This window comes from Urocitellus parryii, chromosome 3, assembly GCF_045843805.1.
Source record: "Urocitellus parryii isolate mUroPar1 chromosome 3, mUroPar1.hap1, whole genome shotgun sequence".
NCBI classification, from domain to species: Eukaryota; Metazoa; Chordata; class Mammalia; order Rodentia; family Sciuridae; genus Urocitellus; species Urocitellus parryii.
The window spans coordinates 81,723,052-81,750,899 of NC_135533.1; the positions used below are offsets into that span (position 1 = coordinate 81,723,052).

The window sequence follows — 27,848 nt, forward strand, 5'->3', positions numbered from 1 at the left end:
GCGGAGCGGAAGCGGAGTGCGAGGGGCGAGAGGAGTACTATCTGCTCACGCCGGGAGCCCACCTCGTCCTGACTCCAAACCCCGGCCTTTCTCCATCCCGACGTGGAGGCTGTTCCTCCACTGCGGGACGCAGCTGACGCCCGCTAATCGGCTTTGGCTGCGCCCCTCCGGCTCGGGAGCCCAGTGGCGGCGGTGACCGTGACGAGAAGCCCACGAGCAAGGTAATGAGGAGGGGCGACACAGAAGCGCGGGGAGGTGGCGGCTCCGCGGACCCGCCCGGGCCGCCCCTCCCCCGCCGCGCCCCCGGCAGGGATCCCGCCCCCCGGGGCCTCTGCCGCCGCTACGGCTTCGGGACGGGCCGGCAGCCCCTGCCGCGGCCGGGAAGGCTCTTTGTCCCTTTCTTCCTTCGGCCGCGACCCTGCCCCCGGGATGTCACCGCCGCGACCCCGTGGGCCCGGGGCGGAGGAGCGAGCGTGGCTCTGGCTGCGTGAGCGGAGCGGGGCGGGCTCAGTCCCGAGCTGCAGCGATGGGGAGCCCGGCGGCCGCCGCTCTCACTTCTTGTTCTGTTTTTGACAGCTCAGTTCTGTTCTACTTTGGGAAAGAGAGAGGAAGTCAGATGCCCTTTTTAAACTCGCTCTTCAAAACTCATCTCCTGGGTTACTGGTAAGGATGAACTTAAACGGCTGTGATATTGTGGAGCGTGACGCGAGAGCCTAGACCAGGGTTCGAACCCTGATTGTCTCGCTCTGACTTTGTGATCTTGGTTCATTAGAAGGTTCTAAGCCTGAGTTTTCTCACCTAGCAGTCGGAGATAATATTAGGATAGGATATGCCTATTATGCCAATAGTTCTTCATTTGATGAAAAGAGCCTTTGAATGCGATACTTGAAATAGCTACGACTGAAGTGGCCTATGGACTTGTGAGTTTTGTGCTTTATTTTGTTTAATCATTAGCATCCTGGATTGTGTTTTTCACTTTATTTTTTGTTCACCTTAAACCTAAGCAAAAAAAAAAAAAATCCTTGGAAATATGCCGTCTTCTTAATTTCCGTTGTTTTAAAATGGCTGAGAATGTTCTTAGGAAATTGATGACTCTGCTTTTCTGGGGATCAGCTGTAGAGATTCTGTACAAGGACTTATTCACCTCCTCATCCTCCCCAGCTGCGTCCTGTGGGGATCCTTAGAGGAGGTTAAATGTCTGTTTTGTCAGAGTCAGCATCTAGGTGTTCTGCAAACCTGCGGGGGGGGGGGGTGCCCATAGGGGACTTTGCCAGTTTTACCCTCTTGTCAACTTTTTTGTACCTTCCTCTACACTTTCTCACTGGGTTCGTAATTTTAGCTCCCTTTGGAATTGTATTTCTAAGCTGTAGTTTTTGTTCTTAAGACACAATGAATGTGATATATTTGATAAGCAATGACTTGGAAAATTTCATGTTAGTCCCACTTCAGTTTTGATTGTTCTTGCACTCTTTTCGACTTAATTTCTACTGAAATTGATGGTGAGTTTTTCAAGGAAATACTTGTGGTCCTTAAATTGAATCTTATTTTTCATTTAAATGCCTGCTATGTATTACTCTGAGTTCAGACACTATTTTGCAATATGTGAGATAACGTGTCTTGAGTAAATGCTGTTTTTACATATAGAATTGTAAGGGGTTGGGGAAAGGCAGTGGTCTAGATGAATTGTCTGTAAGTCTTTAGTGACAGGTGATTTAAAAAATATTTTTAATTATCAGTGGACCTTTATTTTATTTATTTGCGGTGCTGAGAATTGAACCCAGTGCCTCACACATGCTCTACCACTGAGCCACAACACCAGCCCTATGAGAGGTTTTTTTTTTTTAAAGCAATTTATATGAGAGGAGAGAAATTTAATGAAGGTGTTTTATACAGGTAACTAGAGCGTCAGAGTAAGTAAGTGGAAAACTTATTTAAACTGTGGAAGAAGGCATATGGACATAAAGATTTCTGGTTCATTTTAATGTTTGTCAAAAATACTCATTTTGAGGAAAATGTTTCTGTATTGGTGTTATTTAGTGCAGTGTAGGATGGAGAGTACAGACAGAAATAGGAGACCTTGGTTCTTGTCATAGCTCTGTCTCTATCTTTGTAACTGTAGGAAACTGTGTGGTCCTCCATTCTTTATCTCTAATATACTGAATTGATGTGATTTCAAAGACTTATAGCTTAGGTTTTCATTGCTAAGGGTTTTTAAAGGTTCTTTTTAACATGAAAAAAATTGATATAGCTGGCATAGTCTGAAATCTCAGCTATTTGGGAGGCTGAGGCGGGAGGATCACAATTCAAGGTCAAGGCTAGCCCCTGAATTTTAGGAAGACTATGTCTCTAAATAAAAAGGGCTGGGGATGGGATGTGGCTCAGTAGCAGAGTGCCCCCAAGGTTAATCTCCAGTTAAAAAAAAAAAATGCCAGAAATCAGAATCTACCAGTCAGCTCCTCCCTCTCTCTCATGAGCTGCATGTTTTTCTCTGTATCCCCATACCCACCCCCAGTACTGGATATTGAACCTAGAGAAGCTCTACCACTGAGCTACATCCCAAGTCCTTTTCATTTTTTAATTTTGAAACAGGGTCTCTCTAAATTAACAAGGCTAGCCTCTAATTTGTAGCCTCCTGCCGCAACCTCCCAATAACTGGGATTACATGATGTATTTTAGATGAGACCTTTACCATATTACAGAATTAAGTAGTTTTCCTTTTGTTATAAAATTTTCTATTTCTATTCCTGTATTGCTTTACCCTTTTTCCTCTATTTTTCTAATTTTCAGTACTATTGTCTTCTCCCTTTCCCAAAGATGCCATCTAAAGGTGATCTGATATCTTCATATTTGTATTTCTGTATCTTAGCAGGAATAGTGCAGTTTCTCTAAAGGCAGTGCGTTTTTATTTTTTGTTGTTTTTTTTTTTTTTTTGGTAGTTGTGTTTGGAGAGCATGCCTTTATTTTATTTTATTTATTTATTTATTTATTTTTAAAGAGAGAGTGAGAGAGAGGGAGAGAGAGAATTTTAATATTTATTTTTTAGTTATCGGCGGACACAACATCTTTGTTTGTATGTGGTGCTGAGGACACAACATCTTTGTTTGTATGTGGTGCTGAGGATGGAACCCAGCCGCACGCATGCCAGGTGAGCGTGCTACCGCTTGAGCCACATCCCCAGCCCGCCTTTATTTTATTTATTTTTATGTGATGCTAAGAATCGAACCCAGTGCCTCACACGTGCTAGGCAAGCGCTCTGCCACTGAGCTACAGCCCCAGCTCCAAGGCAGTGCATTTTGTTATTTATTTTTACTTCTTATTTTTGGGGATTGAAACAAGTAACTGAACCCTCAGGCCCAAGGCAGTGCATTTTTAAATCTTAGACTTAATCATGGAGTGCATGGCCCTGTCTGTACATCGTTAAAATATTTTCCCCTAGGTATTAGCTCCAGGCAATATTTTGTAGAGAAACTATTTCAGGAATGGACTTTTCCCCAGAAATGACATTCTAGGGTCAGGTCTGCTGAGGGATCATTTCTGAGTCTTTTTTGGAAAGATCTATCTGCACCTCTGAGCTCTGTTGAACATACAATGTCTTTTTGTAATAAACATATGCTTCTCTGGCTGTAAATTCCTTTGAAGATTAATAAGCAGTGATTCTCATAGCACCTTTGACTGAGTGAAAGCTGCTCTGCTCAATGGTTGCTGCTATTGTTGTTAATAGTTACTTTTAGCTATAAGTCATAACACTACAAAAATTAGAGCACTGAATAAGTGCAAAGATGGGATTTGAATGAGAGTTTTTAAGGTAGGATTAACCATCTGTTAATGTTTTTAATGTCATTGCAATGTTTGCATAAAAATGCATGGAAGTACTTCATGACAAGCAGTGTGAAATGAAGTGTTTTGAAAAGCTTTTTAACTGCAATTCACAGCAAGAGATCTTTTAAATTCAATACTTCATAAGTTTATAACTGTGCACATGTGTATCTGGGTATGTAAAAATAAATTTTTAGAAAAATTTTACAAAAATTGTAGTAGTGTGTACAGTGTACTCTGGTGGTTTCTATTTTATAACTTTAAAAAAAATTTTTAAAGTGCTAGTTGCAAATTGTTAAGGTGATTTTTGTTCCCTCCTTTTGAAAAACAATGGAGTAGGCCTGGAGATGTAGCTCAGTGATGTACCAGAGACCCTGGGTTTGATCCCTACCATCAAAAAAAAAAAAAAAAAAAGAAAAGAAAAAAGAGGGCTAGGGTTGTGGCTCAGCAGTAGAATGCTCGATTAGCACGTGCAGGGACCCAGGATTTGATAATCAGCACCACATAGAAATAAATAAGTAAAAGGTATTGTGTCCAACTACAACTAAAAAATAAAATATTAAAAAAAAGGAAAGAAACATTGGGGTCCTGGGTTTAGAGTTTGGATGCCTAATCTCTCCTCTTTTTTTTTTGGCATTGGATAATTATTAATCCTTTTTTTATTTCACTTTCCTTATATTTTTAAAAAATATTTATTTCTTAGTTGTAATTGGACACAATACCCTTATTTTATTTATCTTTTATGTGATGCTGAGGATCGAATCCAGGGCCTCGCACATGCCAAGTGAGTGCTCTATCACTGCTCCACAACCCTAGCCTACTTTCCTTATCTTTATAAGGAAGGTTTTCTGGTTTAAGTATTTGATGATTCTTTGTCTTTACTTTTCTCTACCAGTGGAGTTGGACTAATGTATTTATCTTTAGGTTTCTGGCCAGACAGAAGCCACTGAAAAATTGCCTAAATGTCTGGTTGTTTACATGGTGTACTATTTGGCAAGTGGCATAATAGAACTCTGAATACTATTTTTCCTCAAAAATCTTGTAAATTGGAGTGGAAACATTGGGGCTTGTAATAAACATGAAAATATAACACTTTTATGTTAACAAAGAATATTTTAGAGTTTGAGAAACTGTCCTTAAAATGCTTAGTATGTTAACATGCCCACAGATTGCTGCTCAGGCTTCGTTCCATGTCTCACCTTGCCACCACTGCCTCTTTCAATTAATTAAAACACCAAGAAGAATCTGTTTTTCTTTTTTTTTTTCTCTCTCTCTCTTTTTAGCTGTAGATAGACCTTTATTTATTTATATGTGGTACTGAGAATTGACCCAGTGCCTCACACATGCTAGGCAAGCACTCTGCCACTGAGCCACAATCCCAGCCTAAGAATCTGTTTGTTTGTTTGTTTGTTTGTTTGTTTTTTAATGTAAAGGCCACCACATCAGATCATTACTGTTCCTTGTATATTACCAGACAGTGAAACTGCTAGTCTCATAAGAAAGGGAAACTCAAGGCTTTATTTGCTTGTGGTTTCCTTCTGTTCACTTTGGATGATTTCTCTAGACCAGACTATTCCAGGCTAGGGATTGGGAGTTCTTTGATTCTTATTTGTTTGTACCAAAGACGATAGGAATAAGGAATTTAATGCCTGCTCCCAAGATTCTGGTCAGAAAAGGTTTTAGTTGGAAGGAAATTGGAACCACATTTTGTACTGCCTCAGATCAAATATTATATGCTTAGAAGGCCTTTCTTGACCCCATACCTTATATAGACTTCCCCAGACTCATCAGCTAGTTTAAAGTTTCTTCACAACAATTTATTATAAGTTCAAATTAGCTTGTTTCTTTTTACTTATTAGTTGTCCCACTCCTACTAAAGCTCAGTATCTAGGAGAATGGAGTTCTACCTTATTTCACCTTTTCACTTATCCAGTTCCCAGCACATAGTAGGTACTTTAATAAGTATTTTGAATAAATGGATAAACAAATGAATGAATAAAACAAGTTCTTTTATGGTTTAAACAAAACTCTTGTGTAGTGAGGCCTAGGCCGTTATGCATTTTCCTCCAAAGTCTTTTTTATGGAAATAAAAAGAATAGTGTGTTTTTACTGATCCTGGTGAAGTTCTCTATCTCTAGAAGATTTTTTATTTATTTTTGTGTTACTTTATACTTTTTCAATTCTAGTTTTTTTGCCTGTGTGAAAAATAATATAAAACTTACTTCTAAATCCTTTTGTAGGTACTTTGTAATACATTGATTTATGTGAATAAAATGTATTTGAAACTTTAATGGCTAACTTTTGGGTAAATTAATGAATAGTCTAAGTTATACATCTTCAGGATTTTAGGATCACTGCCCTAAACTGCCTTTATTATTTTTTAGTTCTGGTCTTTTAAAGCAAAAAAGAACAAAGCTTCATTTAGTATTGCAATTCATTCAGTTTTTAAACACAGCCTTGCTAGCAGATGTAAAGGAGTCAGTGTGGTGAAGAATTGAGACAGTGAGTTAAACCTATGTTCTGGACCTGTATACTTTCTGTCACTGGGTTAGTCAGCTTTTTGTTGCTGGTCAAAATACTCAACAGGAACAACTTAGAGGAGGGCAAGTTTGTTTTGGCTCACAGTTCCAGAGGTTTGGTTCATGGTTGGCTGAGTCCATTGCTGTGGGCCCAAGGTGAGGCAGAACATCATGGTGGAAGGATGTGGTGGAGGAGCACTGCTCCATACATGGCAGCCTAGAAGCCGAGAGCCATTGAACCAGGGGGAAGGACCACAGGAGAGATGAACCTTTTCAGGCCATGTTCCCAATGACCCTCCTCTTACAGCCATGCCCCACCTACTTACAATAACCACCCAGTTATTCTGCTTCAACTAGGATGGACTGATTAGGTTAGAGCTCTCAATCCAGGTATTTCACTTCCAGACATTTCTGCATTAGCACAGAAACTTTTGGGGGACACCTCATATCCAAATCATATTAGCTGCTAACTGGTTATTTCATTTTAGGCAAGATACTTCACATATTTGTACTTCACTTTCTTCACCTGATATTTGAGGGGATTACATTGATTTCCTCTTGGATACTTCCAGCTCAGAAATGGATAATTGAAGATACTTTAATTTTACCTCCAAATTTTCGTCCTTTGTTGCTGTGTTCCCAAAAGAAATTGCAGTGAGGTCACATTGCTACTTGGGTTAAACTCAGGGACATATTTTAAATAAAGTAAGGTGTTTTTTAGTGATTACTGATAATTCATTAGGCTCTCTGGGAGATGTGGCAGCAGTCTAAGGCCTTTTTTTTTCTTTCTTTCTCAGAATTGAACCCAGGACCTTGTGCATGCCATGCAAGACATCTACCACTGAGCTACACCCTCAGACTTTCACCCGTCCCCCCCCATCCCAATTTTGAATCAGGTCTCAGTAAATTGCTGAGACTGGCCTAGAATTTGTAATCTTTATGCCTCAACTCCTCCAGTAGCTGGGATTATAGATGTGTGCCACTGTACTTACTTTAAGGCATGTAATTCTCTTAAGGAGGTGGGATTTAATCAAGGAGAAAAAGGCTGAGGCACATGAATAGCAATATGATGTATAAAATTGATGAGCACAAAATGTGGGTTAGAAGAAAGTTAGTGTGGGCCAAAATAAAGATTTGAGGTTTTAAAATCCTATAGCAGAGTTGAGCATGGTGGCACATTCCTGTAATCCCAGGTTTTGGGAGCCTGAGGCAGGAGGATCTTGAGTTCAAAGCCAGCCTCAGCAATGACAAGGTACTAAGCAACTTAGTGAGACCCTGTCTCTAAATAAAATACAAAATAGGGCTGGGGATGTGGCTCAGTGGTTGAGTGCCCCTGAGTTCCATTCCAGGAACCCCTCCCTGCTCTCCCCCCCCAAAAAAAAATTCTTTAGCAGAGGCTCTATTGAAGCAAGTACTTTCATATAGTCTTTTTGGGCTGTTTGAAAGATGAACTGTTCTGATCAACAATATGCTATTATGTCATGTTTTAGGACTAGATAATTCTTTAGTAACTTAATGAAGCATTTCTGTCATCCACAAATTATGAGTAGAAACAGCCCATGAATGCTAATCAGGAATGTTAAAAGCTTTTCCTATATTTCCTCAAGTTGCTCAGGTGATCAAGAATTAGCATTGTTGCATAAGTGTCTGATGCTAATAATAAGGGTTAATATTTATCGAGTAATGAGATATCATTTAATCTTTATCAACATTAGGTAGGCACTATTGTCCTTATTACAGAAGTGAGGAAATCAGGGCTTTGGGATATAAAGTATAGGGCAAAAGTTCAGTGGTAGACTGCTTGCCTGGCATGTATGAAGCCATGGGTTTCATCCCCAGCACTGAAAAAAGAACTTAAAGATAGAATATGAAATTTCATATGAAGAATATTTAAAAAGGACCTTGTGGCAGGAGGTGGAACAGAAATGAGAATGCTGTTTCTAAAGAGCTGACATTTGAGTCAAGTATTAAAGAATGAAAAGGAACAAACCACAGGAAGAGCATTCTAATCTGGGGAATGGCAATTGTAGATAGCCAAGGGTCTGAGAGAATTTAGTGCTTGTCTCCTATGGCAACAGCACAGTGAAGGAAGTGGTACAAGATTGAGACAGAGAGAAATGGGTGGAAGTTAGGTTATAGGACCTTGTGGACCTTTCTGTGGAGTCTGAATGTTATATTAGGATCAGTGGTAAACTATTGAAGGTTTTTTTTTTTTTTTTTTTTTTTTTTTTTTAGAGAGAGAATTTTTAATATTTATTTTTCAGTTTTTGTATGTGGTGCTGAGAATCGAACCCGGGCTGTACGCATGCCAGGCGAGTGCGCTACCACTTGAGCCACATCCCCAGCCCCCTTGAAGGGTTTTTAAACAGGGGAATGATACATTTGTGTGTGCGTGTGTGTGTGTGTGTGTGTGTGTGTGTGTGCACGCGCGCAGTAAAAAATATATAACAAAAATTTACCATTTGAACCATTTATAAATGACACAGTCACAGTGATGTTACTAATGCTCATTGTTGTGCAACCATCACTACCATCCATTTCTAGAACATTTTCATCTTCCCAAATTGAAATTGTACCTATTAAATCATAATTCTCCCTTCTGTTTCATTGGCCCCTGACAACTACCATTCTACTTTCTGTCTTTATAAATTTGCTCTTCTAGATCTTTTATATGAATAGAATAATAAAATAGCTGTCCTTTTGTGTCTGGCTTATTTAACTTTGCATAATATCTTTAAGGTTCAGTCATGTTGTAGCATGGTTCAGAGCATCTTTTCTTTTTATGGTTGAATAATATTCCATTGTGTATCTATGCCACATTTTGTTTATCCATTTATCTATGATGAATATTTGGGTTGTTTCCACCTTTTGGCTATCATGAGTAGTGCGGCAGAGAGCATTGATGTACAAATATCACTTTAGTCCCTCTTTTCAGTTCTTATGTATATGTACATTTTTTTTTTTTTAAGTACTGGGGATTAAACCCAGGGGTTGTCTACCACTGAGCCATACCCTCAGCTACCCCTACCCCACCCCCTTTTTTTCTTTTTCAGATTTTGAGACAAGTTCTTACTAAGTTGTTCAGGCTGCCTTCAAACTTGTATTCCTCCTGCCTCAGCTTTCTAAATAGATGGAATTAAAGGGGTATGCCACCCACCATTCCCATCTAGACACTTCATTTTCCTTTTACCTTTTTTTTGTATAAGTTTAATTTTATTTTTTTTAAGAGAGAGAGAGAGAGAGAATTTTTTTTTAATTTTAATTTTAATTTTTATTTTTTTAAAGAGAGAGTGAGAGAGGAGAGAGAGAGAGAGAGAATTTTTAATATTTATTTTTTAGTTCTCTGCAGACACAACATCTTTGTTGGTATGTGGTGCTGAGGATCGAACCCGGGCCGCACGCATGCCAGGCGAGCGCGCTACCGCTTGAGCCACATCCCCAGCCCGAGAGAGAGAATTTTAATATTTATTTTTTAGGTTTTTTTTTGGCGGAAACAACATTTGTTTGTTTGTGGTGCTGAGGATCGAACCTGGGCCGCACACATGCCAGGCAAGGTGCTACCACTTGAGCCACATCCCCAGCCCAAAGTTTAATTTTAAATGTGTTTCTTCTCCTTAATCTTTCTTCCTTTGTGCCATATTGACTTCATACCTTTTATAATTCCTGCAATTAGAAATCCTAAAAATATTCAGCAGTTTATCTTAGGTCAAAATAATAATGATGGTAAAAGTGATGATTTTATCTTACTTTAAAAGGTCTCTTGGGCTAGGATTGTGGCATAGTGGTAGAACACTCAGCACAGGCAGGACCTAGGTTCGATCCTCAGCACCAAGCACCACATAAAAATAAAGGCATTGTGTTGTGTCCATCTACACCAAAAAAAAAAAAAAAGAGCTCTCTAGTTGCCTGGGCGAATTTGATGTGTTTTTGTTGTTGTTTTGTTTTTTTGTTTTTAAGTCATCAGTAAAAAATTGATACAGAGGCCTACAAGTTAAAGTTAAAAAGTTTTTAGATTGTAGACCATTTTGGTGGAGGAGGGCTCTATTACAAAGAGTATGCTAGTTGCTAGCCTAAGCCCCCAGTAACAGTGTTGCCCTTTCAGATTTTAATTAGTGGTTCTTTCATGATCTAGTGGTTGTCAGGGGGTAGGATCAGTACTTAAAACATGAAGAAAAGTGGTGAGATTCAGAGTGCAATTTCCTCTGTCATTTGCAATTTTGAAAATTGCACAGAAAGAAGAGATTGCATCTTCCCCTTTCTTTATTTTTCTTTCCTGAAGATTAAAGCTAAGACTATTTCCCTTTTTAATCACTAATGTAAAAGTACACTAGTAAATTATGTTCAGTCACTAAAGATTTTAAACTTCTTGCCTCCTCCTCTCCTACTGTGTGAAACCATAGACATAGTTCTCAGAGAACAGAACAGTGTATTCATATTGATTCTGGGAATTAAAGTAGTACCAATGGCAATTACTCTCTTTTCTTTACTTGCATGCTTATCTCATCCACCTTGAAAGTAATAACTTGGGTTCCAGAAAAGATCACCTCTTTTCTATCTCACCACTTTAAAAGGTTGTTGTGGGTAGGTCCGAGTAACAGGATTCCTGTGTCACACTGTTGAACTGAATTATAGATTTGAATTTAGACACCCTTCCTGCAGCTGTCATTGTTGCTTTATAAGAAGTTTGAGTTTTGGACAGTGGTTCTCTAACTTTGCTGCATAGACTCCAGTGTTCTTTAAAAAACTCTGATGCCTGGCTTCCATCTCCAGGTAGATTAATTTAGTTGGTACTGTGTGGGACTTCGCACTAGGATTTAAAACACACACACACACAAACAAACAAACAAAAAAACACAACTCTAGGTGATTTTAATATGAAGCATTCCCTTGGAAGAGACAGAAATGTATCCTTTTAGAAATCTTACTGGGGGCTGGGGATGTGGCTCAAGTGGTAGCGCGCTCGCCTGGCATGCGTGCTGCCTGGGTTCAATTCTCAGCACCACATACAAACAAAGATGTTGTGTCCGCCGATAACTAAAAAATAAATATTAAAATTCTTTCTCTCTCTCCCTCTCTTACTCTCTCTTAAAAAAAAAAAAAAAGAGGGCTGGGGATGTGGCTCAAGTGGTAGCGCGCTCGCCTGGCATGCGTGCGGCCCGGGTTCGATCCTCAGCACCACATACCAACAAAGATGTTGTGTCCGCCGAGAACTAAAAAATAAACATTAAAAATTCTCTCTCTCTCTCTCTCCTCTCTCACTCTCTCTTAAAAAAAAAAAAAAAAAAGAAATCTTACCTCTGTTAGTTTGATAAAATAGTTTTCAGGCAGCCTTGGGTTGCTTTAGGGAATGCATAGGGTCCTTTGAGCTGCTCAGCTCTTTGTCAGGTATAAATGGGCTCCCAGCCACCTTTTTATTTTTAGCCCCATTTTTGTGGTGAGGATAGAACCCACCACTCCCATATGATAAGCAAGGCTCTACCCCTGAGCTACAGCCCTAGCTCTCAGGCCATCTTTTCACTTGGAGACAGCTCCATGATATTCTGTCTTCCTTGGTAGTCTTTTTGGAATTCCCTAATGTGAGTGAGATTAAGTGCTCCCAACTTCTCAGATCTTTGCTAGTCCCAAAGACAAAACCTTTTCTTTTTTTTTTTTTTTTTAAAGAGAGAGTGAGAGAAGGGAGAGAGAGAGAGAGAGAGAGAGAGAATTTTTAATGTTTTATTTTTTAGTTCTCGTCGGACACAACATCTTTGTTGGTATGTGGTGCTGAGGATCGAACCCGGGCCGCACGCATGCCAGACGAGCGCGCTACCGCTTGAGCCACATCCCCAGCCCCAAGACAAAACCTTTTCATGTTTAATATTTTACTTTTCACTGTAAAAATTATATAATAAACATTAGCAAGTTGCAAAACATTAAATTCCTTACCATGATAGTCCCTGTAAAAATTCCTGACTTTCCCTGAGATGAGCATCTGCACTGCTTTCATTTTGTTCAGGGCAGTGCTGAGCATTCACAGTCCATACAGAGTCCAGGCTGCTAAAGCCTTTCAATCATGAAAGCCTCATTTCTAAGTGTGATTGTACAGTGATATAGAGCAATAAGGATCTCTTTATCTAAAGTATGCAACTGAGATCTTTGGCCCCTTCTATTGAGAATCAGTAAGTTCAAACTAGTTCCCAGAGACTTGTTCCTTGGGACTTATTCTTTTGTGGTCATAAGTTCATCAGTTGTTCCTCTGCCCTGTCTAGTACCTATGTTTGTTGTTGGTTCTACTATTTACTCTTTAAGACAGTACACAGTGGTTAGAAGCTTGACATTCTTAAGTTTGTTCCCACTTGGAAAGTTTTACCTATTATAGGTGAGGCTCCCTGGGTTTGACTATCCTTTTCCCTACTGCATCTCCAAACGTGGCTTACCGAATCTCCTTTTATCTTCCCAATGCTATTGTAGTCTTGGTATTTTCTACTTTAATGAGTCTTTGGAAAACCTATGAGTTCTAATGGGGCTAGACTTTCTATAAAGGAAAGAACAAACTCTGAATGGATATATAGATTCTAAACTTTTGGACCTTTAGTTTTTACCAAGTTAAGGCAACTAAAGTCAGTTATCCCCGACAAAAATCTTAGGCAGGTTAATCTCTGTAAGCCTTAATTTGATCATCTTTAAGGGGAGAATAATAATACATACTTCAAGATATATAGGAGGGATATATTGAAGGAAGAATAATGTTAATATGTAAAACATTTATTTAATTTTGCTAATAAAACAGTTTAATAATCCAATGTTGATTTAATAGTATTATTTTTATAAGATATAAAGGAATTTATTCTGTGCATGGTAGCTAAAGAAATAAGTAGAAGAAACTTTGAAAAGGACTTAATTCCTAATTTTTAATGTAGTTTTTATTTGACTACAGCAATTATTATTATACTAATGGTATATCATGTTGTAGTGAGGTTTGGCAGGATGGTATACTTCAACAAAAAACAGATGGCTGTTGTTCAAACCTTGGAGCCCCAGAGTTTAGTAAAGATATATCAGAGACTATCTGGGGGGTGGCCTGGTGGACTGAGTGGGAGTTTTCTGAGCAGGACAGGTGAATCATCAGGGCAGAGAATTCCCATCTTATACATGCTTTAGCACACATCTAATAGTGAAGTTCTTATTGTTTTTAGGCTGGAAATTGAACCCAGGGTTACTCTACCACTAAGCCACATCCCTAGCCCTTTAAATTTTTATTTTTATTTTTATTTATTTTTTTAATTTTGAGACAGGGTCTTGCTAAGTTGCCAGGTAACTCTGAGTTACCTAGGTTGGCCTCCAATTTGTAATCTTCCTGCCTTATATATTCAAATTGATGGGATTATAGTGTGCCACTGTGCCCAACTGAGAAGTTTTGACTGTGTGTGTGTATGTATATACATATATATATATATATTTTGATATTTTGTATACATTTTAAAATACCTTATTTTTAAAAAGTTTGAAATCATGTGCTCTAGGAAGCAAATTTCCAGAGTAGAACTGTAGTATCCCTGATCTCCAGTCTATGTGCTGCTCAGTAAATATTTTCTGAATGAAAGTGATGGAATACTCTGTAAAGTTACCTTTATAATGCATAGTGTTCATTTTTAGTCTTATCCTCAAACTAGGTTTTATTCAATTATGTGATCATTCCCTAGTAAGCAGATTAAAATTGGGATGTTTTGTTACAGGAAGTTAAAAAGTTTTTAAAGATTATTTTTAGTTAGCTGTGAAATATCCTTGTGAAATGCACTCCAGCCATTTGGTGTAATCAAATCTTTTCTTCACTGGACACTTTGGTGATACATATATGTCATTATTCTCCAGGTCTTTCTAGATTTAATGATGGTTACAATCTTTCTCTAAAAAAAAAAAAAAAAAAAAAAGTTGAAGTATAGTACATAGCGTGTAGATCAATTGCCTGGGTTCAATTTCTAGCAACACACACAATATACACACATACGCACACACAGTTGATATATAATATTCTAATTTTTTCCTTAAATTATACAAATACATACATAAATGCATACCTTTGTCATTTAAATTGTGGAATTGTAAGGGCGCAGCCGGAGGATCTCAAGTTCAAGGCCAGGCTGGGAAATTAGCAAAACCCTTAAAAAGGACTGTGGATGTAGCTTAGTGGTAGAGTGCTTACCTAGTATGTGCAAGGCCCTGGGTTCAATCTCCAGTACTGCACCATAAATAAAATATAAAATAAATTGTAAGCCAGGAAATATGGGAAAATATTCTAACTTGTTTTAGCATTTGCCACACCTTTTTTTTGGGGGGGGGTACTGGGGGTTGAACTCAGGGGCACTCAACCACTAAGCCACATCCTCAGCCCTATTTTGTATTTTATTTAGAGACAGGGTCACACTGAGTTGCTTAGCGCCTTGCTTTTGCTGAGGCTGGCTTTGAACTCGTGATTCTCCTTCCTCAGACTCCCTCAGCTGGGATTATAGGCGTGTGCCACCGTGCCTGGCCTGTCATACTTTTATAAGATATAAACTAAGAAATCATAACTTATTTTTCATCTTAGGTTGGATACTTCCTAGGGTTATCTCCTTCCCATTAGTTATATCTGCTAGTGACATTTTTAAATGTTAGCACACTTATGGAAATTCTTGTTAGACAGGCATTTTGATTTTAAATTTCTTTTATCTTATTTCTAATTTTTATTTGGCATTTACTTGTGTTTTTTTTTTAAATTTATTACTTTTAAAAATAACGAGAAATAGCCTTTAGGTATTAGTTTTTGAACAGATTTAGATCTCTTATAAGTCTTACTGTATGTCCTTGGTTTTAGTTAGAAATGAGAAGAAACCATTCAAAGATTTTTTGTAATCATTGGTTGCATTTTTTCGGATATTTTCAATGAATTGATATTTATTTTTATTTAAATTTTGATAAGATATAAAATGAGACTGATGAAAGACCACAAATCTTACTTAGTAGGGAGAAAGTTGTCAAGGAAAAAGATATTCTTCCAGATCAAAACTAGAGCATCTCTTTATCATTGTTTATTTTGTTGCTGATACAGACTAAGACTAATTGTCTTTTTTTCTTCTCAGTTTTACAGAGTTAATATAAGAGTGGAGGCAACTTTGCTGAAGATGAAGATTATACCATATTAGAAGAGTTTTTTTCTTTCAAAAGTCTTGATTGTTTGGAGGCTTATCTCCAGTTACTGCTTTTAAATCAAGTCTGTTTGCTTCATCAGAAATGTTTTTTACAATCTCAAGAAAAAATATGTCTCAGAAATTGAGTTTACTGTTGCTTGTATTTGGACTCATTTGGGGATTGATGTTATTACATTATACTTTTCAACAACCAAGACATCAAAGCAGTGTCAAGTTACGTGAACAAATACTAGATTTAAGCAAAAGATACGTTAAAGCTCTAGCAGAGGAAAATAAGAACACAGTGGATGTTGAGAATGGTGCTTCTATGGCAGGATATGGTAAGATAACCACAGAATATTTCTGGTTTTCTCTATCCCCATTTAAAGATAGTCATGGAAATAGAACTTATTATTTCATGTATAAGTCTTTTTAAAAAAATTTATTTATTTATTTATTTATTTATTTATTTATTTATTTATTTATGTATGTATTTTTATATGGTGCTGAGGATCAAACCCAGTGCCTCGCATGGTAGGCAAGCACTCTACTACTGAGCCCCAGCTCCTGTCCCCATGTATAAGTCCTTACAAAGTAACTGTTTTTTGACTGTTTATTAAAATTGTTTTCAGATGTACTGAAAAGTAGAGATATATTCACCCAGATTTGATAGTTATTAACAGTTTGCAACATTTGTTTTGAAAAATATTAAAAGTACATTATAGGGCTGGGCCATAGCTTAGTAGTTGAACACTTGCCTTGCATGTGTGAGGGTCTGGGTTCAGTCCTTAGCACCACATAAAAATATACAAAAAATACATTATAGAAATTGTGACATTTAACCACTAGGTTTGTACCTCTTTAAAAATATATATGTGGGGCTGGGGATGTGGCTCAAGCGGTAGCGTGCTTGCCTGGCATGCGTGCGGCCCAGGTACGATCCTCAGCACCACATACCAACAAACATGTTGTGTCCGCCGAAAACTAAAAAATAAATATTAAAATTCTCTCTCTCTCTCTCTCTCTCTCTCTCTCTCTCTCTCTCCTCTCTCACTCTCTCAAAAAAAATATATATATGTGTAAAAATGTTTGTTTGTATATGTAAATGTATATATTATTTATTTTTTGCCATACTTGAGATCGAACCCAAGGACTCTATACCACTGAACTACATCCCTAGCCATTTTTTTATATTGAGACAGGGATTCATCAGGTTGTACAGGTTGGCCCAGAACTTGTGATACTGCTAGCTCAGGATCCCGAGTAACTGGGATTATAGGTGTGTGCCACCCCCAGGTTTTATTTATGTGTGTGTGACATACATATATATATGTATTTTTAAAATCACCTATTTAAATTATTTTGAATGTCCCAATTTTTATATAAATCATCAGTTGTGTAGAGTTTAAAGTTTATTCATCCCTAAGACACAGGATTTACATTGTTTATTGCCTGGGTTTGTTGTTTACTATCCTGGATTTGTGCTATATTTAAAGCTCCTTATGCATGCCATGTTCTCTTTCTATGGGGTCAGGGGTGCTAGTGGGGAGGAGAAGAAAGAGAAGAATAGAGAGCAAACAGAATGGTTCTGATACACTATGTATGTACATGAGTTTGTGGACATTTTCAGTGTTTAATTATAAGTTACACTGGCATGTATTTCAAGAATCAAAATGTGAAAAAAAAAAAGAATCAAAATGTGTTGATTCTTATAATGAAAAAGGGCAGTTTTTCCCATTCTCAGCAGTCCTCAGATTTCCTCTTCCTTGAAGCCACCCATTAAATTTTTTTTCATTTATTTGGGGACCACCTCTATATCCAAATAACATGATGTATGAACCACTTCTTGATTTTTTCAGTTATAGGCATTGTTAACTTTCTACCATATAGGGTGAAGATTTAGCTTTCTTTTTCATCCCAAAATACATTCTACCCATCCCAAGGTTGCCTTCCCTGACACATGTCTTTTTCCTCCTGATATTTTACCTTCATAATTTTGGTTAGAATAATACTCACTGTTTGCACTATGACTATTAGTGATATTCATTACTGAGCCATGTGGTAGATTATCATATGTTTCCTTTCATGTAAAACTTAATTTTCTTCCTAGAAGTAATAATTACAGGTTTTTGTTTCTTTGCCTATTTTTATATTCCATCTCCCCGGAGTTACTTAAATCTCTTCCTGATGTATTCTGACTCATTAGGTATTCCATTACTTTCTTTATTTTGAAGGAATCTTTCCTGGCCAGGTATGGTGATACATACCTGTAGTCCCAGGTACTCAGGAGGCAGACAGAGCAGGATTGCAGATTTGAGGCCAGTTTGGTAACTGAGACCCTGTCTCAGAATAAAAAAAAAAGGGTTGGGGATATAATTCAGTGGCATTGTAGCCCCTAATTCAATCTCCAATACTGCCAAAACAAGAGAAGTCTTTCCTGGAGTTTTCTGATCAGCTCAGCTCTGGTCTGAACTGCTTGCTCTCTAGGCTTGAAGCATGAATTGTTCTAAGATCTCACTTGGTCATCATTCTGTATATTCTCTTTACTCCTCTCTTAATGTTGTATCCCCTATTTTCTAGAATTCTATAGGGTCTTCCTGATTTTAGGTTATCCCCTTTCTTGAGAAAGGTACAAGGGAGATAAAGTTTTGAGTTCCTTGTATATCTGGGAAGGTCTTTCCCCCCTGCAACCTTCATGCTTAATTGAAAATTTGGCTGGGTATAGAATACTAGGCTGAAAATAATTTTCCTTAAGATTATAAAGACTATTCTGTTTTGTGTTTTTCCATCCCATCTTCCATTTTTAAGAATTGAATCCTGTTCTTATTCTTCAGCCTTTATATATGACTTATTTTTTGAAGCTTACATTTTTAAAAAATATTTTTAATTGTAGATGGATGAAATACCTTTATTTTGTTTATTTTTTTTGTGATGCTGAGGATTGAGCCCAGTGCTTCACATGTGCTAGGCAAGCACTCTACCAATGAGCTACAACTCCAGCCCTGTAGCTTACTTTTTTGAAAGTAAGGTTTTTGTTGCATACTGTTCTGAAATTTCTCAATTATCTGTCTGGATGTGGGTATCTTTGTATATATCTTGGGACCTCAGTTTATATTTTAAAATCTGCAATTTATGTCATTTAATTCCAAGATATTTCTTAAATTATTTATTTGATTTAAAAAAAATATTCTAGAATTCTGTTATTTAGCATTTGGGCTCCCTGAACTTGTCCTCTAATTTTCCGTTTTTATTTTTGGTGCTGTACTTGGAATTTAACCCAGGGATGCTCTAGAACTGAGCTCTATCATCCAAGCCCCTTTTAATTTCTATTTTACTTTATTGTTTTGAAGGTGACTAGGATTGAACCCAGGGCCTTACACATGCTAGATAAATGTTCTGCCATTGAGTTACATCCCCAGCACCTTTATTCTTTTTCTTCTATTTATCCGTTTGCTTTATTTATTTTTATGTGTTTTTTTCGCACCTGAGATTGAACCCAGGGGTGTTTAGCCACTGGTGACATCCCCATCCCTTTTTTATATTTTATTTAGAGACGGGGTCTTTCGAGTTGCTGAGGTTGGCTTTGAATTGGTGGTCCTCCTGCCTCAGCCTCCCAAGCTCTGGGATTACAGACATGCATGACTGCGCAGCCCTTTTGCTTTATTTTTGAGAGATTTATTTTCTAGATCTTCATGGAGCTTTATTTTCAATTTCTAAGAGCTCTTTTTTTTTTTTCCCCCTCTCTGAGATTATTAGTGGCAGCTTTTCTGGAGTGCTTTTGTGTTTCTTCCAAATGTCTGATGATCCCTTTGACAATAATTAATCCTTTAAGTCCCAAGTGTTCAATTCTGTTAGTGTTTCAGCAAAATTGACACAGGTGCATTAACATAGGTTATAAGTCATAATCTAGAGTTTATATTTTATGTTAATGTTATAATTTTTAATAATAAAATTATATGGTTGTGTAGTGTTTACATATTTTTTGAGGTTTAAAATTTTTTTTATTTGTTATAATTAGTTATACCATTGTATATATTTATTTAGTAAGGTTTTGCAGTTTTTTTTTTTTTGTGTGTGTGTGTGTGTGTGTGCATGTGTGTGTGTGTGTTGCTGGGAATTGAACCTAGGGCTTCCTGCATGCTAGGCAAGCACTCTACCACTGAGTTACATCCCCAGCCCTATTTAAATTTTTATAGGTGTTCCATTTCTGGGACAATGGGACAAAATCGATTAAGAATGGGATATTAAAAAGTTGATGGAAATACTGAATTGTTGGGTGGTATTCACTTTAAGATAATCTGGAGGGAATATTTCTTTAGTTATAGCTTTAATATTTTTTTTTTAAATATTTATTTATTAGTTATTGGCGGACACAACATCTTTGTTTGTATGTGGTGCTGGAGGATCGAACCCGGGCCGCACGCATGCCAGGCGAGCTCGCTACCGCTTGAGCCACATCCCCAGCCCCAAGTTATAGCTTTAATATTTAAATGACTTCTGATACCAACTACCTGGAGTTAGCCAAATTTCACAGGTTAAGGGCACAGTCCTCTATATAACTGCCCTCACTTTAGAAACCAGCCACAAGGCTGAATATCCCCAAGTCACCCTTACTCCTGACCATCTCACTACAAATTCAGGCTTTACGGTTCCCTCATGTTTGATAGTTTGAAAGAACCACTCACAGAACTCAATTAAGTTACTGTGCTGCTTATAACAGTGTTATTATGCAAAAGGATACAAACCAAACCAGCCAAAGGGAGATACACATGGGACAAGGTTTGGGAGGACTCCAGATACAGTTTCTATTGACTTATCTTCATGGAGTCAGTACACATAACCCACCTGGCACATCAAGGCATATTAGGGTGTAATAACATGCATACTATTATTCAAATATGGTGGCGCACATCTGTAATCCCAGGCCCCTGAAAAACTGAGGCAGGAGGATTGCAAGTTCTAGGCCAGTCTTGGCAACTTAAGTGAGACCCTGTCTCAAAAAATAGAGGGCTGGGATATAGTTCACTGGTGGAATGTTCCTGTGTCAGTCTCCATCCTGGAAAAATTGCAGAAATATTACTGACTAGGGAAGCTTGCTCAAACTTACAGGTGCAAGGTTTTTATTGGGGTTTTGTTGTATAGGTATGATTGATTGAATCATTGGTCACGTGGGTGAATTCAGTCTCTAACATTTCTTCGTTCCTGGAGGTCATCTGAAATCCCCAATCCTTTAATCACAACCTTGATTTTTCTTGGATGGTCAGCCACCATCCTGAGTTATCTTATTAGATAATTATTATCTTATTTGTAGATATTAATACAGAAGATCTAGGGCCTATTTTGAGTCATCTCCTCAATGTAAACTAACAGAATGTGTCCCAGCGGCCTACCTTGACTAACAAAGACGTTCATCATTTAGGAAATTGCAAGTACTTGATGGCTACCTCCCAGGAACCAGAGACAAAGACAAACTAAATTCTTTATTATATAATACTGTAGTCCACCCTTTTCCATGGTTTCACTCTATATAGTTTTAGTTACATGTGGACACAGTTCAAAAATATTAAATGGAAAATTTCAGAAATACATCTTAAGTTTTAAGTTGCATATCATTCTGAGTAGCATGATGAAATCTCATGCCATCCCATTCCATTCCTCCCAGGATGTGAATCATCCTTTTGTCCAGTGTATCTACTTTGTGTATACTACCTTCCTGTTAGTGTAGCCATCTTGGTTATCATTTCAACTGTTGCATTAACACTGTGCTGCTTCTGTTCAAGTAATCTTTATCCTACTTTTTGTGGTTTTTTTTGCTGTGTGAATGTGCCATGCTGGGGATGAAACCCAGGACTTGTATTTCCTAGGCAAGTGCTCTGCCACTGCGCTACATCCCCAGACCCTTATTGGCCTCCTTATTCTTTTTTGTTAATGACTTCAAAGTACAAGATTAGTGATGATGGCAATTCAGATTTGCCAAAGAGAAGCCATAAAGTGCTTCCTTTTAGTGAAAAGGTGAAAGATACAGATTTAAGAAAAAAAAAATGGTATGCTGAGATTGCTAAGATATATGGTAAGTCATTAAACTTTTGCTGTGCTTAATTTTTAAATTAAACTTTATTGTATGTATAGGAAAATGCATCATATATCTAGTGTTCAGTAGTATCTGTGGTTTTTCAGGTATCCACTGGGGATTTTGGGATGTATTCCCTGAGAATAAGAGTGGGGCTATGTAAATTTTTTAAAATTTGGGATTATATCTAATACAAGTATATTTTAGTCCTTCCTATTCAGCTAATCAGAAATCCTAGAAAAGTACTCTCATCTCTTGTTGGGGAATATAGGCCTATAAGTGCTCTAGGATCTGAGTGGAGAAAAAAAGGCAGAATGAAGAAGGTTGGTTCAGCACTCACTATGTAGCTGTCCATTTACTCCCCCAGTTTTCACTTGGCACCCAGTGAAACTCAACTGCCTCACCCAATGTGAAAATACATCTCACATCTTCTTCACTGGGGTAGGTTTTGGAGTAATGTAGAAAATTTAGGAACATCAAATTGCTTCATAAACAGATTTTCACACAGTCCTTGCATAAAATTCCTGGGCATTTTGGGGATGGGATTCTGTGGGGAAAATTGGATTGCTTCTTGGCTTTTCCTACTTCTTGTTTTAAATTCATCCATTTTAGGTAAGCAGTTTAGTATGTGAATGAGGTATTGGGAATTAGCATAGGTTAAATGCCTTGTGTTTAGTGTATCATCTTTACCTGGAAATGTACTGGACATTCTCTATATTTACTTCTTTCCTTTATGATGATTTTCTTGATGTAACGAGTGTTGGTTTTGTGTATGCTTTTGAGAATCAAATTTAAGGCTGGCTCATTGGTAAAGTGCTTGCCTAGCATTTGTGAGGTTCTAGGTTCAATCCTCAGTACCACAGGCAAAGAAAGAAAGGAAGGAAGGAGGGAAGGAAGAAGGAAATGAAGGAATGTAGGTAGGTCTTGTGTCCATCTATAACTAAAAATATATTTTAAAAAATCAAATTTAGGTGATTAGAGATGAAGATGGGTGTAAACTGAGATGGAGGTCCTTGTCACATATATAGATACAGACATTATATTGTGTTGCATTCTGTTTAGTTCAAGGAAATGGTTAGAAACAATGAAGAAGCAGATTCTTACAGGAGAAATATTTGAAAGACAATTCCTTCTATTTGAGCACAATAATAGTGATATTTTAAAAACCAGCCATCTGTAGCTGGGGGAGGTAGAAAAAGCCTATAATCTCAGTGACTCAGGAGGCTGAGGAGGAGGATAGCAAGTTCAAGGCCAGCCTCAGCAACTTAGAGAGACTCTCAGCAATTTATTGAGACCTTGTCTCAAAAATAAAACAACCCTGGGTTCAATCCTCAGAATCACACACATGCAAAAAAGCAAAAACAAAACCAAATCTTCCTCCCACAAACCAACTATCTATGCTGTGCAATCCAGCCACTTATAATGGCTAGATACCTTTATGGAGAAAAAAAATAAATTACCAAAAAGCAAAGAGATAGGACCACTGCTCGGATTTTTTTTTGTTTGTTTTATTGAGTGCTAAAAATTTTCTCATCCCCTTCTACTATTATATACCACTACTCTCCTGCTCCTTTCTGATATCTATTATTTATTCATTTTTTAAAATTTATGGTAAAATACTTAAAACATTTGTCATTTAATTTGTGTGTGTGTGTGTGTGTGTGTGTACATGTGTATGTATATGGTTATAGGGATTGAACCCAGAATGCTCTACCACTAAACTGTATTCCCAGCCCTTATTATTTTTAATTTTGAGACAGGGTCTCACTAAGTTGCTGAGGATGACCTCGAACTAGTGATCCTCCTCCTTCAGCCTCCTGAGCACTTGGGATTATAGGTATGCAACACTGAGCCTGGTGACATTGAACCATTTTTAAGTTCATTGGAATTAATTATATTCACAATGTTATGCAGCCATCACGATGCTATTCTAAAATTTGCACTACTCCAAACAAGGAACTCTAATTATTATTAAGCAATAATTTTTTTTTTTTTTTTTGGCATCCCTGGATGGACCCAAACAGTAAAAAGTTTTATCCCCTCCCTTCCTCTGGCCCTTGATAATCTGTATTTTCTAACTCTCTGGAATTGCCTGTTTTGAATATACCATATAAGTGGAATCATAAAATATTTGACCTTTTGTGTCTGGCTAATTTCACTTTGCATAACATCTCCTAGGTTTATTCATGTTGTAACATAGATCAGAACATCATTTTTTTATGACTGAATAATATTCCTTTGTGTTTATTTTTGCACCAGGGATTGCATTCAGGGGCACTCAACCACTGAGCCACATCCCCAGCCTTATTTTGATTTTTATTTAGAGACAGGGTCTTACTACTGAGTTGCTTGGCACCTCATTTTTGCTGAGGCTGGTTTTAAACTGGCAATCCTCATGCCTCAGCCTCCCTAGCCACAGGGATTACAGGTGTGTGCCATTGTTCTAGTTAATTTACCACATTTTGTTTATCCATTCATCTGTTGTTGGACCTTGAGTTGTTTCTACCTTTTGGCTATGGTGAATAAAGCCGCAATGAACATTGGTATACAACATTTCTTTTGAGTCCTTGCTTTCGATTTATGGGGATTTCTACCTAGGAGTGGAATTCCTGGGTCATGTGCTAATTTTTTATTTTTAACTTTTCGAGTAACTGATAAACTGTACCCACAGTTTATATTCCCACTAATAATATGTGAGAATTACAATTTCCCTGCATCCTCCTTCTTCATTGATGAGATCCATCCTAGTAGAAGTGGTATCTCATTGTGGTTTTGATTTGCATTTTCCTAATAGGTGTTGGGTGTCTTGTCTTATCTTGTTAACCATCCATATCTTCTTTGGAGAAATGTCTGTTCAGTCTCTTGTTCATTTTGTTTGTTTGTTTGTTTTTTTGAAAGTATAATTTTACTTCATTTTTTTCTCCCAGAGGATAGTTTTTCTTCAGTTCTTGAAGACTCAGCTTCTTACATGGGCTTTGTTGGCGGTTGTGGGGCAATACCTGTAGGTCTATATCTGGGTGAGGTGTTCTATCCTTCTGGGCTTCATGAGATCCATGATTCTTGACCACCTGGCTACAAGTGGCACAACTCAGCACTGCTCACGTAGTAATATAGCTTCACGTGCAGTTTGGGAAGCATATAGGCATTGAGGACACTGAAGGCATGTCCTGATATCTGCAACATATGCTATGTTTCAAACTTCTTAATGGCTTTTGTTCTTGGACACAGAATCTAGTGCAGTTCATGCTACTGAATTGTCTATACTTGGCTGTGGCATTTTTTGACACAACCTTGTTCCTTTTGGCTTTTGGTCATCTTGCAAGTGACAACCCAAGACCTTTGCTCATATTTTAAATTGGGTTATCTTTTGTTCTTAAGTTGCAGAATATATTTATATATTCTGGATAGTAGATCTTTTTAAAAATATCTTTGTTTTACTTTTATTTATTTTATGTGGTGCTGAGGATCAAACCCAGTGCCCCACGCATGCAAGGCAAGCACTCAACAATTAAGCTATAACCTCAGCCCTGGATAGTAGATCTTTATCAGATATATGGTTTACAGATATTTTCTCCCATTCTGTTCATTGTCTTTTTGCTTTCTTTTTTTCTTTTTTTAATTTTTTTTTTAGAGAGAGAGAGAGAGAAAATTTTTAAAAATATTTATTTTTTTGGCGTATACAATATCTTTGTTTTGTTTGTGATGCTGAGGATCCAACCCTGGCCGCATGCATGCCAGGCGAGTGCACTACCGCTTGAGCTACATTCCCAGCCCGTCTTTTTGCTTTCTTGATAATGCCCTTTGATGTCCCAAAGTTTTAGATTTTGATGAAATCTGGTTTATAGTTTTAAGTCTTTATGAAATCTGATTTATCTCTTTTTTTCATTTGTGGCTTTTTGTTTGTTTGTTTCAGTACTGGAGGTGAACCCAGGGCCTTAGCATATGCTAGGCAAGCACTCTACTACTGAGCTATATCCCCAGCCTTTGGCTCAGGCGTTTTCTCTCTTTGTAACAGAGCCATCTGCAAATATCTGCTCTATTACCCTAGAAAAGTGAGAGATACCCTCATAGTTACACCTTGGACACTCCTTTTGGAAACTCTGTATGTGATGCTGTGGATTAAAATAATCAGGCTTTCTCTAGGAGTGGTATGAATGCATTCTTTCAGTATATTTCTCTCATATCTCTAATAACTGTTCACCCTTTCTCTTAAACTATAAAAACACAAATATCAGGTACTGTATCAATGTTTAATATGGTTTATTCTGATTTTTCCTCCTAGCGGATCTGAAAAGAACAATTGCCGTCCTTTTGGATGATATTTTGCAACGCTTAGTGAAGCTGGAAAACAAAGTCGACTACATGGTTGTGAATGGCTCTGCCACCAACACAACCAATGGTACTAGTGGGAATTTGGTGCCCGTAACCACAAATAAAAGGATAAACGCATCAGGCAGCATTAGATAGCAGTTGAAGATCACCCTGTTGTGCTACGTCCACCGTGGATTATATCCTATTGCAGAAAACCTTTTGAATTGCTGGCTAGGACAAAAGAATCCTTTTAAAAAGCTCCATGTGTTTTCAAGGAGTGTGCTGGATTCATGGAACTCTTAATTCTGTATATAAAAATTTAAAATGTTATTAGTTTGTTATCAGACAAGTCTCTTCATTGCTGTAATATATCCTTAAAGGGAATTTGATAACATGGTTAATGTAGTATTAAGCAGGTAGGTGATCTTGTATAAATCTTTTGAGTTTGAGGTGAAGCTGAAGCAAAAACACTAAAGACATATTTGTTTGTATAAAATATTTATTTACGTATGTAACTTGTTTTTTTCAGACAAGTGGAGAATATTGTTATTGATTCATTCTGTCACTTGTTCTCAGTAGATGTAACTGTTTGACTAAGGCTATTAGAAAACATGTTTTACTTCCAGGACTATATTTTGTTACTAAGATATGAGCAGAGAAAGGAAGTATAATGTTGAAATGTTTTGAAATCATGACCCAAAGAATGTCTTCATTTGCACTATCCTTCAAAATAACTGAAGGTTAATTATTGTATATTTTTAAAAATTACATTTGTAAGAGTATAATATTGAAATGGGTAGCAGTCACTGTCCATAAGCTATTCTTAACATTGAGGGCAACTTAATAACAACATTAAAATAGTATTCTTTAATCACATACTTAAAATTTTCTTATATATATTCTAAAGAGTAAGAGATATTTTTATGATGAAATTAAAAGTAACTAAAGTATTCATGATTTTTCACATACATGAGTGTTGCTTTAAAAGTTCAATCCCTTAGCTGGGTGCAGTGTCCCATGACTGCAGTCCCAGCTGCTTAGGAGGCTGAGGCTGGAGGATCAAGAGTACAAGGCTGGCCTGGGCAACATAGTAAGAACCTGTCTAAACAAACAACAAATGAAACAAACAGCATTTGACCCCTTGAGTATTTATATGACCAGGATGCATATTATTTCCATGTTTGGGTGAGTTTGCTTTTGTTATGTTGGTGGGGAGGAAGATACTCTTGAGGACTTTAATCAGATATGTATAATGAAGGTGTTTGTGCTACATAACACTGCTTAGAAAATGTTAATATTACTTGATGTTATATAAGAGTATCATGCTTTATGAAACCTTTTTGATTAGGTTTTCATTTAATATAAGACCACTTAAAATAATTAAGAACAGTTAAGATATATTTAAATTATAAAATTGGCTATCCTTTCAGATACTGAATACAGCACAAGAAATACCAATCTAGGGTAATTTTAGTGTAGAAAGAAGTACACCTTTATTTAAATTTCCCTTGTAGCAAATCTAATTGCTATATGGTACCCTATATGTCATAGTATTTATTACTCTAAATACCTGCTGAAGTGCAGCTAGCTTCTAGATTGAATTTAGTTTTAGGTATTGTATTCATTATAATATGCTACCACAAATAGTAGCAATAATTATAATATTTTTGTTTGAATATGTGTGAGAAGATATTATTTCATGAAAGATGATTTCCATATTGTCTTTTCTGAACCTTTATGTGAAGAAACTAATTATATACAATTGCCAGGTGAAGTGTGGAATAATTGGTCTCTCTGATGAGATGTGGACATTTTTGTTTCTTTTTTTTGTTTTCAGGGATGAAATAAAATATATTATTTGTATTTACAAAGTGTTATACATTTTTAAAGTAGTGGTTATTCACTTAATAAATGGTAAATAAATAAGGAATTTTCATATAACTTTGGGTTTTGTTTCAATAACACTGGATAACTTTTCAAAAGAGA

General features: G+C 37.1%; 1 protein-coding gene across 1 annotated transcript; it reads left to right on the plus strand.

Annotated features, from left to right (window-relative positions):
- On the plus strand, positions 1-27,732 carry Ccdc126 (coiled-coil domain containing 126). The gene is made up of 4 exons (XM_026414827.2): positions 1-221; positions 577-663; positions 15,434-15,822; positions 25,834-27,732. Exons 3-4 carry the CDS (start codon positions 15,585-15,587, stop codon positions 26,016-26,018), a joined length of 423 nt encoding a protein of 140 aa, XP_026270612.1. The 5' UTR covers positions 1-221; positions 577-663; positions 15,434-15,584; the 3' UTR covers positions 26,019-27,732.
- The last annotated feature ends 116 nt before the right edge of the window (positions 27,733-27,848 follow it).